Genomic DNA, 13,411 nt, shown 5'->3' on the forward strand with positions numbered 1-13,411 from the left:
TACAATTCTTTGGAAAGTTCTTTCTGGTACCAAATGATGGACAAAACATGGATTGCATCAAAATGATGGATGTAAAGTGCATCGAAACAGTTGCAGACAAAAGTAGATCAATACTTACCAAATGTTCCACTAATTTAAACCCATTTTGTGTATTTCCAGCAGTTTTATTCTGTTTTATTATGATCAAACTCCTCCAAAGTGCATTTGGAGGTCTGCATGTCTGGTGCCAACGGCTTCAAACGCTCTTTCTTTGTCCAGGCATGAACGAGGCCTGACGGATTGAACTCTATGTACTGATGACAAAGCTTTATGGAAACCACCCCTCCCCTTGTTCCTCTAGGTTTTTGCATCCAGTATTAACAACAACCCGCTTTGCTCAGCATTTCCAATATTTCTGCAGCTGTCAGGGAGTGTTGAACAACATGACTCTGCATTATGTAACAGACTTTCTCCTACAGTTTGTCTGTGTGTGGTACAGAATATTGCCTGGACAGCAGAAGTCAAATCTATGGATGTTTAAAGATGTGGCTTTTTCTTGTATGGGAAAAAAAGAGAGAACGTCATCCTTTCAAAGACTAATTTTTCCAATAAAACAATAGTTTCTGTTGCTGTTACCGTCACAACCAAGGTCACCCAACATTGTCCTTTCATACACATCTAAATGCACCAATTTATCAAGGACCCAGAACTTCAGTGACAATGCGTTTCAGAACAATAGACCCTCTGTGCTTCAGAGAACTGGCTTTCAGGATAATAGACCACAGCTCACATAGGATTCAGGTCCAGAGGGACATTTTTCAGTCTATTAGGGCTTTGGAAAAATGGAGAGCCCCCTGGAGTCCCTTCAGCAAGGATTTGTGACCTCACAGACCAATCTATGCTCAAAGATTTTTTCATTCCAGAGGCTTCATTTTGCATCATCGATGAATGATTGCATAATTAACCCTAAACCCAAACAATCAATCAATGATCATGTTTATTTTCATGTTTATTTGCTAGATAAAGTTTGGTGGTGTCACTTACTACCTCACAACTCTTTGAAAGGTATAGTTTTCCCCCTTGAATTAATCGACAAACGTTCAGAGTAAGAACATTTGAAATGATTTCTATACTATCTGTAGATTTAACCCAACTGTCTCCCCAGAAAGGTCTGAAGGTGAAGGAATGTACTGTGATTGTATCTACAGTTTATGTAAGCCACTCCCAGGCCAGGTTCAGGTGACGCTGCATGATGGGTGTGTAAACAGTATGATTTGGTGTGGAATTCATCATTTCTTGTGGCCTTAAAGAGATTAGTAGACATTTTTTCAGTTATTGAAAAGTCCTGATGGTAGAAAACTAATGTTTGCTTAGCTGGAAATGTACAGATACTGTAGGTGAGACAGTCCTGACTGTAGCACAACACACACACAGACAAACACACACACACACACACACACACACACACACACACACACACACACACACACACACACACACACACACACACACACACGTTCTTAAAATCTAGGAGTAACAACTGACTAGTTGACATTTTTGTTTTGCTCAGTAAAATTTGTACTTGAAAATGTAAAGATTTTGATTGTTGCTCTTATTATTAATCCACCCTAATTATGAAGATGCAAAAAGTCATGTCGCGGAAAAAATAGAACAGATGGCTGGTGAACTTCTTTCCACTCTCTCTTATATGATATTTAATGTTTCTATGAACGTAAAGGCACGTAATGTGCCCCGGTCTCTGTAGGTTTCAGAACTTCATCTGCTGTTTGGTCCATTGAGTTACTGTCGTGCATGAATGAGGAGGGACCCAACAAAACAACAGAGGGACATCACTGAGAGCTGCCAGGGACCTGAGAGGAGGGGGGCAGGGACAGAGAGACGATTCAGCGGGTCATCAGAAGGACATTTTCTGGATCAGACCTTTTATGAGAGGCAAGGGAAGCATCCATCAGGAGACCCCAACCCTCACCACAGTGATGACGGACAGAACGGTAGGATGCCCTCATCCCACAACACTTTTTGTTGTTGTTTTCTTCTGTTTTCCCATCCAAATATAAAGAACAGATTTGGTCAGTTTTTTATGACACAGGCTCTGCATGTATTCAAATGCCAGATTATTTCATCATAGGAAATTGCATATACTGTATGTGTATTTCCTCTGTTGATTCAAAGGAGTTTGTTCCTGCCAGTTTTTAGGTTACATAATTGACGGTTGAAATTGACTTCAAGCTTGGGTTGGAGAGGACCATTCTTCTTATTCTTATTCTTCTACCCCAGACTGGTGGATGTTACAATAAATTGATATCTTAGTACCTTGGCAAAGACATGTACATTTTTACGTGTCTGGCTTTCTCTTTGGGATGCTGAGGATCACTGCAACATTTTGGTATGAAGAGAAATCTGCTGCACTAGGTTATGCTTGCTATGGTTCAATGGACTATTGCTATTTGGAGGAGGGGTTTGTTGTCAATTCAATGATTTCAGTACAGAACATTTAAGTCTGTTTTGCATGGATGCTACACTACCTGGTCTGCCCTTGGCTATATACACTGAACAAACCGTGTGATTTTAAATTGCATCCACAAGTAAGGAACTGCCAGACCTTGTACTGCCTTTTGAGGCCCTTTCTTTTTTTTTTTACAAACTGCTTCTATCTCATTTTAAAATTTCTTCTGGTTTGCACACATAGTTTCTTCTTAAAATGTCGTACCCCCTCACTGGCCTGCTCCTGTTATAATGCAGCATATCCCTAAAACCCAGGGACGCAGATTAAGCAGTTCGAGTGAACACATTCATTTTAAATTAGGTCGTATTCACAAAACCTGATCACTCTGTTAGACATACATATATATGCTGGTAAAAAAATGAAATCTATGTTGTTATGTTGGACAGAAAGTACATTAAAAAAAAACTTAATTCATGTGATGCCAGTGATAACTTCCTGAACACACAATCAGCAAAGTCCACACAAAAATATAATTCACTTGCTCAAACTGACTGATCCAGATAGGAGCGACATTACATGTACATGTATGGAAACTACCATGTTATGTTTGGTATGACAACAGGAGCAGATGCAGCTCCAGGACTGTTGCAGCTGCAAACAGAAAACAAACATATTATTTGATCATGAATTTCATCTTTCAGTGCTTTATTACGGCGGTACATGCATGCCACCATACCATAAAAATGGACCAAAATGTCTTAAGAAAATAGTCATAAAATAACCCTCTCTATAAAAAATATGTATGTTAAACTGTCTACATGCATTACATGCATTTTTTGCTATGAACACTGGGGGACAGGATAAATGCATTTTCTTTGCCCCTCCTTCATATTTGAGTAAACACCAAGCTTAAAAACATTACTGTCAGTATTACATGTTTAGATGCTAGACACCTTGATACTGCAATTTGTATAACTATTTAAAAAAACATGACAACCAAGTGAGGATTTCTAGTTTTATGACCACTTTTACTTTAAGTCAAATATTTGAGTAATTTCCCACCCTTAAAGCACTGATCACAGAATATGTTCCTGAACAAACAACCTTAACAAACGAAAGTAAAAAGTGAAAAACAGCTTGTTGTTTTTACATCAGTGAAATATGTGCTGGTGTTAATAAATCTGTAAAATCCCATCTGGAAACTGTAGCAGAGAGACCACAGCCTGAAAACTACACACAGACATAATTAAGTTTCCACTGAAACCTGGAAATGAACCACATATAATCAGTTTGAGGGTGATGGAGTATGAAGTCCTTAGCAGGGTAAGACTGAGTCGGTTTTTTTTAATGTATCAGCGATCCAATGAGCGTTTTTTTGTAAGACTGAAGTTCACTGTGTGTCCATGCTTTGTAGAATTTGTTCTCAGTTCTGGGTTACATTTATAATTTGGTAGGTGGGTAGGTAGGTTGGTCGGTTGGTTGTTTGGTTGGTTGCTTGGTTGGTTGGCTGACTGGCTGGTTGGCAGAAAAATATTGAATTGATTATGAAAGGATTTTGTGGTTTGTTTTTTTGTAAAGTTAATCAAGGTAGGCACAATCCATTAAAATAATTTTTCTTGTGGTCAGACCCATCATCACTGAGATCCAGAATGACCACAGTATTATTTACTATTTCAGAATAAGGCGGTAACGCCTCCTTCACCACGTCTCCCCCTCAGTGGCTGGATCTAAACTTCAGACAGCGACTCTATCTGCCACTCTGTCTCTCTCTTGCCCTGTCTTATCTCCATTATATTTCTTTTCCACTCATTAAGGCGGATTGCTTCCCTTCATGTTCTGGGTCCTTCCCAGTTTGTTCCTCATGATGGAGGTTCTCCCCATCGCTGTCACTTGTGGTTGCTCTGGAGGGTTCTGTGGGGTTTCTCTTTCTGTGAAAGAGCTTCAAAACGTCCGTTAATGTTATCAAGCGCTTTACAAAGTTGACCAGGTTTTCTTCAATCCTGCTAAATGTCAAACAAATAAACCAACACAGACAGAAAATACAAACTCTTTGGTGAAGAGGTCATGTTGGTGCACAAACTCGTCTTGTAGGTCCGTTTGAAACTCACACACACACATAATCTATGTGTATGGTGGGAGTTCAATCTGACTCAGACTTTCTGTGGTTTAAAACCTTCCAACACACACACACACGCACGCACACACACACACACACACACACACACACACACACACACACACACACTTGATGGTGTGCTGTTGCTTAATAACGACAGTCACGCTGTTTCTTGTTGGATATTAACATGGATCACGAGCTGCTAATTCCAGGCTAGCTCCATATTTTCCAGATTACACTGTAGAAGCTGGTCGCGATCCAACACGCTCTCTAGAGCTCTGCCTAACCAAAGACCCACAAACACAACATCATCTCATCCACACAGGATGCCCAAACATCACAGCTAAAATCCAGCGAACGCACGCTCTATTGATTTATAAGCTATAAATATAGAAGTATTGATATCATTTAAACTATTTGACCTGTTTACCATGCATAATCTTCATAGTTAATTGTGTCAGCATTCTCCATAATGTCCTTGAGTTGAATGGTTGGGATGTGGATGTTCAGTTTTGTACAGAAGAGTTAGAAGATGGAATAACGTGACTTAAACAGATCATTTATAGGCTGTGGATGTCTGAAGTGAATTTTAAGACAATAGTGGTTGAGATGTTTCAGTCGGAACAAAAGCATCAAGACTGCCGTCCTCAGAGGAGCGTCAGTAGCAGTCCTCCTCATTCCCATCTGGATCCAATTAGTTGAGTTCAGCTGCTTTTTACCAGGCTGTTTTTTTTTCCTGTCTGAGACAAAGCATCAAATCCAGTCTCCTATGTCAGTTTTGGTCTCAGACATTGTGTTTGGGGGGTCTTTCTTGTGGACTGGAATGGCCGTGTTTCCAGAGGTTCTGAGGCTTTCGGTGGTTTGGGGGACAGCCTGAGTGGCTTCACCACACACTGTTTGTGTTGGATCAGCATCACCAGAAAAACCATATAGTTGGGAGGATTATGAAACTGCAAGCAGCCTGAAGAAATGCTTTGGTCGACCAGACATGAGGAAACGCTGATAAATTACAGCCTACATGAAATATTTTGGAGGAAACATTCAAAACTTAATTTGTGACTGGAAGACTCAGACCTTGTCTTTCGCTTTCTTGTTCTCTTCTCTGATCCACATCCAATAGTACTACCATTATGAAGTTCTCGTGCCATTAAACACATCAGAATGCATCAAGTAACGGCCAGCTCCGATGAATGAAAACATGCAACGATTGGAGAAGTCTCGGCGCACCAGTGGTTTCCAGCTTCCCGCTCTGATTACAATCCCGCAAGGAGAATGATGGGAAATTTTCCATGGCGACATCAGTAGCCATGTTTCCCAAGCTCCGGGTCATGATGGCTTTCCCTCTACTTTGGAAAAACTGAAAAATGAATTGCTTGCATATGAAGGGGCGCCAAGGGCAATTAGATGGGAAGGGTGCAAGGGGGCTGTTCCACAAAGGGCTGGAGGAAGAGAAGAAATGACAGAGAAGAAATAAAAAGCAAAGAAAAACACACTGGACTATGTGAATTTAACTTATCAGAATGCTTTTTAAACTTTGTCTTGTTATACCAAAAAAAAAGTTCCGATTGAATCAAAACTAATGAGAAGTAACTCCAGAAAGACCAACAGCATTGAGACTTAAATATTAATAGTTTGCTTTGGAAAATGAGTGCATAAAGAAATACCACGTGTTTGGCATCTACTCCTTATATCTCATGAAGAATATTTTGTAGTCCCAGTTCCCTACCATTATTAAAATCATATACAGCAACTTTTATGACTGGATTATAATAAGTAATGCATTCATGAGGCTGTCGTTATTTTTTCTCTCTGTAACTAATCAAAGGAATCATTCATTCATTCATCATCTACCGCTTCAGCCGCTGTGGCGGGTCGCCAGGAGCTGGAGCCTATCCCAGCTGACTGAAGGCGTGAAGCAGGGGAAACTCCGGGCGCGACGCCTGTACGCTACGGAGCCACACAGAGACAGAGACAAGCATGCAGGCACACACTCAGTCCTACGGGCAAGTTGGAACGGCCAATTAACCTGAAGCTCATGTTTTTGGAGGTGGAAGGAAGCCGGAGCACTACCCGTTGGGCCATGCCGCCTTAATAATAATAATAATAATAATAATAATAATAATAATAATAATAATAATAATAATAATAATAATAATAATAATAATAATAATAATAATAATAATAATTTGACATAAACAGTGTAAACATAAACAATAACTATGTTAAATAATAATTCAAAACCTAGTTAGTTCAAAACCTTATGAGTTAGTTCAAAGTCAGTAAAACCAAACAATGGGATCTTCTAACTGAAGAAGCGTCTTTGAATTTGAGTTTTAATAGGTCTAAATAATGAGGAGAGATCTCATCTTGATGCTCCCTCTGCCCACATTGTCTCGAGCCTGAAATTTACAAACGGGAGCTTTGTGTTTCTTTGTGTTGTGGAATCTAGAGCACTCCTTTCAGTGATTATCACTCATGTATCCTTTCTCAGGTCAACCGGATTATTTTTGCTCACTGATGCTTATAATGTGTTTATTTTCTCTCCTAACATGCCAATCCCCTCCTCTGCTTCCTAGGACCAATAATTACTCCATGATGAACCCGGGCCCATGATGGAGCTCTGTCTCCAGCTACTGGTTTTGGGGGTTGGTATTGGAGTGAAGCTGCAGGTTCAGGGGGACCAGATGAAGCCCGCTCGGGTGCCTCTCATCCCTCATCGGCCTTTTGTCGTCGTATGGAATGCTCCGACAGAGTCCTGCCGACTTCGATTTAAGGTGGATTTGGACCTCAGCGTTTTTGACATTGTAGCGAACCTCAATGAAACCCTGAGTGGACCAAACGTCACCATATTCTACCACAGCCACTTGGGATACTACCCATACTACTCCAACTCTGGGATCCCTATCAATGGAGGATTGCCCCAGAACCAGAGCATTTCCAAGCACCTAAGCAAGGCACGAGCTGACATTGATAAACTAATCCCCCATAAGGATTTTCGAGGCCTGGGTGTGATTGACTGGGAGAACTGGAGGCCACAGTGGGTAAGAAACTGGGGCTCGAAGGATATTTATCGAGTAAAGTCTAAGGAACAGATACGGAAACTTCACCCAAGGTGGCCTGAGAGCAAAGTCGAAAAGGAAGCGAAGGAGAGTTTTGAGAGAGCTGGTCAGGCCTTCATGAACCTGACCTTGGCCTTGGCTGAAGGTCGTAGGCCAGACGGGCTGTGGGGGTTCTACCTGTTCCCAGATTGCTACAACTATGGGTACAAGCAGCACCCGCAACGCTACACTGGAGAATGCCCCAACGTGGAGCACGTACGCAATGACCATCTCATGTGGCTTTGGAAGGAGAGCATGGCGCTCTATCCCTCCATCTATCTGGACTATGAGCTTAAGTTGTCCCCCAACACTGTTAAATTTGTACACTATCGAGTCAAGGAAGCCATGAGGGTGGCGTCTATCGCCCGTACAGACTTCACATTGCCTGTGTTCGTCTATTCACGACCTTTCTACGCTTACACTTTTGTAGTTCTCTCAGAGGTGAGTTTTCCATTTTTCAGTTTTGAAGAAGAGACATTTTCACGAGACATTTTAGAGACTGAAACAATCAATTACCATAAAATCAACTTTATCAAAGTCAAAGTCAACTTTATCGTCAAATGTAACATATATGCACGACATACAGCACAGATGAAATTGCAGTCCTCTCAGACCCACGTTCAACAGGCAGTACAATAAGCAGAACAACACAGGCAGTACAACAGGTAGTACAGCAGGCAGTACAACACAAAGTATAAGACGAAACACAAGGAGACGGTAAACATCTCTATACACTCTCTAATCCCATAAGGGGAAAATGACGTGTGCGCAGTCCCTGAGTTGACGGGGGGAGAAAGAGAGAGAGGTATTCAGAAGAATAGGATATCTGCCTTGACAAAGAGGCATTCTTCTCAGCCTGTTTGTAGCCACAATGACTTGATCATGAAATACCCAAACAGAGTGAAGAATTTTAATTGCTGCATGTGTGTATGGGCACTTTCTTAATTAAATGCAGATTTCCATGCCAGCTTGTTTCCATGCCATATGTTCTTGCAAGATTTCCTAAAGCTCGTGCAGAAGATCAGAGATTTTCACATTCTTGTGATACTTTTTCATGCAAAGAAAGTTACAAACTAATGAAAATACAATAGTTATTTACAAGCTGGATGTTGTGTTGTTTACTATTTAAACTGCTGTCAAGTTTCAGCAATGATTCAAGTAGAACCCATCATTTCCCCTTCAGGTCGCTTCAGATTGCTTTATTTTAAAGCAATCAAAAAGTTTGTGGAGAGAAGGGTTGTGGATCCTCACCCTCACTGATATCTTATAAATAATGATGTAAAAACTGTTTGCCATGTCAGGAGTCCACTCTTCCAAAAGCATCATTCTGTTTCAGAGAGACTTGGTGCACACCATCGGGGAGAGCGCCGCTTTGGGAGCATCGGGTGTCGTCCTGTGGGGATCATCAGAGTATGCTCGATCACAGGTAACTTAGACAACTACAAACCAAAGAACACTGGCCAGTTGCGTAAAGCTGCAAGGGAATTGTGTCACATATGTCACATCACTAGCAATCACTGGGTATTAGGGTTAGCACTAGCATTAATACTACAGAACCAGCATCTCTTATCTTCTGCCTCCCTAGAGGAACTGCCTGACAGTGAAGAAGTACATCGATGGCCCACTGGGACACTATGTCATCAACGTCACCTCTGCTGCCAAGCTGTGCAGCAAAGCCCTTTGTAAGAAGAACGGCAGGTGCGTCCGCAAGAGCCTGGACTCGGGTGCTTATCTGCACCTGAACCCACGCTTCTTCCACATCCATCACAACCCGACACCCAGGGGCTCTCGCTTCCACGTCAGCGGTCACCTCAACAACCACGACATCCTGGACATGAAGCACAAGTTCACCTGCCAGTGTTACCAGGGTTGGACAGGGGTTTACTGCGAGATGCCCCAGGCTCCCTCCCACTCTCCACCTCCCCCACTTCAGCCCGCCATCCCCCTGCCTCACCCCAGAGGGAACAGCCTGCTGGGAGATATCCTGCTCCTTCTATCCCTTCATTTCTCCTGTCTATGTATAATTATGTTCTTGGGACTCTGTCTGATTATCAAGTGTCTTATCCTGTAGAAACTCACAGCAGTAGAGAAATCTAAGTTGTAGATCAATTTTTAATAGAACTACATGAAATAGATGCTCCATTAAGCCATGATTTGAAACATGGTGACATCTTATGTAGTTGTTATTTGCTTCAACCTATCAGAGACAATTTTGTATATATTTATCCCCATTACAGCTAAAGCAGAGAAGGAATAGTCAATGGATAATCCATAATGTAAAGCTGCATGAAGGCATCATTCCATCGTTTTTATTGCCCTGTACAGATTGGTTTGACATGCATTGCTGGTAGGAAATTTTAAATAAGCATTTATACATGCAGAAGTCTTAGTTTCATGACGTAGAAAACATATTTTTCATTGATCACGCATCCAAAAAGTATCATAAAATTGTCACTTTCTGTTCAGTATGGAGGGAAATATGAGTCAGACGTGAAGCCAGGTCTGGGTGTGAAATCTGAAAATGTATGCTGCCAACATTTCAGTGCCGACACGACAAAAATACAAAATATTTTCTAGAGTTTTTATTAATATTTCATTATACTAGTTACATGTTATGGTTCTGTTTCAAGAAGACGACAATGATGCAAAATTTATAGTTGTATTTCAAAAAAGTTTGAAATTTCTTGTGAAAAAGAATTCCAAATTTAAGCCAAAATGATTGTAAAGATAAATGCAAACTTTTTTTACAGCTGCAGGATGTATTTAAAAAAAATGTCTGTATTAGTAAAACACTGGATTCTAGACAGCGCTGAAGTCAACTATTAGTCTTTACCAAACCGAGTGTAACAGCAACTGTTTCATCTCCTGCTAATGAAGGATCCTTGAGCTGCATGATCATATAAATGTTAGAGATGAAGGCCATGGGATTTTCCTTTCATTTATAATCATGTAGTTATCACTAAATGAAGTGGTGGGTAGAAACGTTTGTGTAAATTTTGTTTTATGATAATGTCACATTCCCTTCTTTGAGTGAGTGATGAATTACTGCAAACAAACTGCATGAAAAGAATCTTTCTTTCTTTTTTTAAACACTCTGGGGAACATAACTCTCACTCTCAGAAAGAAAGATAAGTACAGAGCTCGCGTCAGGATGTGGTTGGAGTAGAAAAAGTGGAAAGGGGGTTGCTTGAAAGTTGAAATAACACCCACTAGCACTGTTAAATCTCTTGATTTAATTACTGCTCAACAACACACATAGACCTTAGATTGAGTTTTATGGTGGAAATATCAATCTCCACTCTTGCCGATCAACCAATCTGCAGTGGAGAGTTGTCGTTACTGGCCAGATGTTGGCAAACATGTTTTATAATTATTGTAAAATCTTTATGTTTCCAGTATTTACATTCAGTCACTGTGGGCTGCCGACACGGAGCCACACCAGCCTGCGAGCTTGCTTGTATTTGATGTTCTACGTTTTGGAAGATGCCCCGAGTTGGGCCATTAGAACCAGTGCTGACAGAAAAATGGGGGGTTGATTCATCACTAATGGATACAGAAGTGGTCTTGCATCCCAGAATCCAGCTATGCAGGCACACAAGATATAATATGAGCTCCACTTTCCTTCATACAACCATCAGGCTTACAGTCTCCACCCCATATTGTTGGGGTGTAGCAGTCAGGGAAGCTATGGAGATGTAGAGAATGGGATGGAGATGAAGAAGAGAAGGGTTGCAGTCAGAGGCCAATGGGAGATGAGATGAAGAGGAAAAGAGTTGGTGAAGAGACGAGGAACTGATACGTGTGAAGAATGAAAGAGATGATGAAATGATTCATGACAGAAATCAGACAAGAAGTAAATCTCAGCTTGCCATGGTATCAGGATATTACCCTTTGATGTCACGCTGCATGATAATCAATAATTCCTTTGATTTCATGCTTGTATTGAAAATCACTGAACAGCCACGTCACAAAAAGCTGCCTTGCTCCACAAAGACGTCGACAATTATCTCCTCTTATTAAACTCATAGGAGCTGAGTCTCACTTATGGACGCACATGCTTTGAGGGAAGTGGTCGGCAACGATTCACCACAGTCGTGTGGTGTAGTGGTGGTAATGGTGCTCAAGTCAGTTGCGGTAGTGGTAGTTGTACTAGTGTAGAATTTGTAGTAATTAAACCTGTAGTGGTAGTAGCAGTCATGGAAACAGAAAGCGTTAGTGGTGAGCGGTCCAATGCCTGATTGATCCTGCTTCTGACAGGAGCAGCAAATATTCCAGGAACATAAACCAAGTCATATTTGTCACAAGCCAGTTATCTGTTCAGTCACCTTACGAAAAGCAACTGCTTTAAACTAACGAGGAGGATCACGAGGTCCCATCGTCATGACTCCTGTCAACACTTCGGTTTATTTACAATTCCATTTATTCTTAGTGTTTTCCTTCATCAGTATGTCCTGTCATTTCAAAGCCTTCTCCACCTCCCTGCCCTCAGTTCATCCCTTCCCATGTCCTTTCTCAGTTTCCTGTAACCCGACTGTCAATAAGTCTCCACCCTACACATACGCTACTCCACCCTCAGTTCCATTCCAGATTGTTAGCATTCATCCTACTGTCCAGCATTCCAGTTTTCCGCCTGAATATCCAGTACTGACTTTGCCTGTTGCCTGCTCCTCGTCAGATTTGTTTGCCTATTTGGACTGATTGGGTGTTTTGAATTCTGCTCTTGAATGAAATGTAAATTTTAATGCTACTCTCATGTCGTGGTTTTTGGGACTCATTTTATTTACCAATATGTGACCGAACACAACCATGGAACAATTAAAGTCATCAATCCATGCATTACACAACAGTAACTGTTTTTAATATTTGAGTATTTTGTTTTACAAAAACACAATGATGTAACATTTGACTCTTTGAAACAGAACATAAGTTTAAATCTTCAAGATTATTGAAGGCAAACATACATGCACTCTTGTCCGCTGTTTTCGAAATATAGTTTTTGACAGAAAATCCGGGAAATAAACTCTGACCGGTATAAAACAAACACTGCTCAACAAAACAATACAAGAAACAGGAGCATTCGGAAGGCAGACTGCGGTCAAGAAGCAAAAAGAATCGTCTGACAGTGAGGAAGAGTGGAGGCTGGTTTAAATATCCAGCTGAGGTCAATGAGGCACAGGTGTGTCTCATATTCCTGCTGAGGAGGGAAATAAACAGGATCAGGGGAAAAACTGGAGTAAAAGATAAAGATAAGCATAAAATAGGACTAAAAGAATAATTTTAATGATATTAAAACAGTACAAAAAACAAATTATGTAAGATTAGACAATAAAATAGATACAATTCCAATAATAAATAAAAACAGAATACTAAGATTAGGCCAGTGTCAGAGAACCTCAGTGCCCATGTGGCTGAGTTTTGTAGTTATTGGAGATTTAAAATACTTTGTTCAAGAAGACCAGAGAGCAGAGCATTACAATAAATCCAGGTGACAAGGAATGAAAGCATGGCTTAGCACCTCCGTGCTGGCCTGAGAGAGCAACAGGCGGACTCTGGCTATGTTTTTCAAGTGATAAAAATCTGTATTTTGTTATATTAATAATACGTGGGATAAAAATTAGCTCAGGGTCAAAAATCACACCCAATTTTTTTACTGACTCTGTAGGTTTAAAATTTTGTAGTTTTGGTAAGAATTAAACGAGTGAAGAACAGTACTGGTGAAGACAACCAGGTGTCTTGAGTCTTTTTAATAAA

The 13,411-nt window shown here is 40.8% G+C and overlaps 1 protein-coding gene across 1 annotated transcript; it reads left to right on the top strand.

The window, feature by feature from the left end:
- Window positions 1–1,861: 1,861 nt before the first annotated feature.
- On the top strand, window positions 1,862–12,485 carry hyal6 (hyaluronoglucosaminidase 6). The gene is made up of 4 exons (XM_068313198.1): window positions 1,862–1,991; window positions 7,139–8,101; window positions 8,997–9,086; window positions 9,246–12,485. The coding sequence occupies exons 2-4, from the start codon at window positions 7,172–7,174 to the stop codon at window positions 9,729–9,731; spliced, it is 1,506 nt and encodes a 501-aa protein (XP_068169299.1). The 5' UTR covers window positions 1,862–1,991; window positions 7,139–7,171; the 3' UTR covers window positions 9,732–12,485.
- The last annotated feature ends 926 nt before the right edge of the window (window positions 12,486–13,411 follow it).

This window comes from Antennarius striatus, chromosome 4 (assembly GCF_040054535.1).
Source record: "Antennarius striatus isolate MH-2024 chromosome 4, ASM4005453v1, whole genome shotgun sequence".
Lineage (NCBI taxonomy): Eukaryota > Metazoa > Chordata > Actinopteri > Lophiiformes > Antennariidae > Antennarius > Antennarius striatus.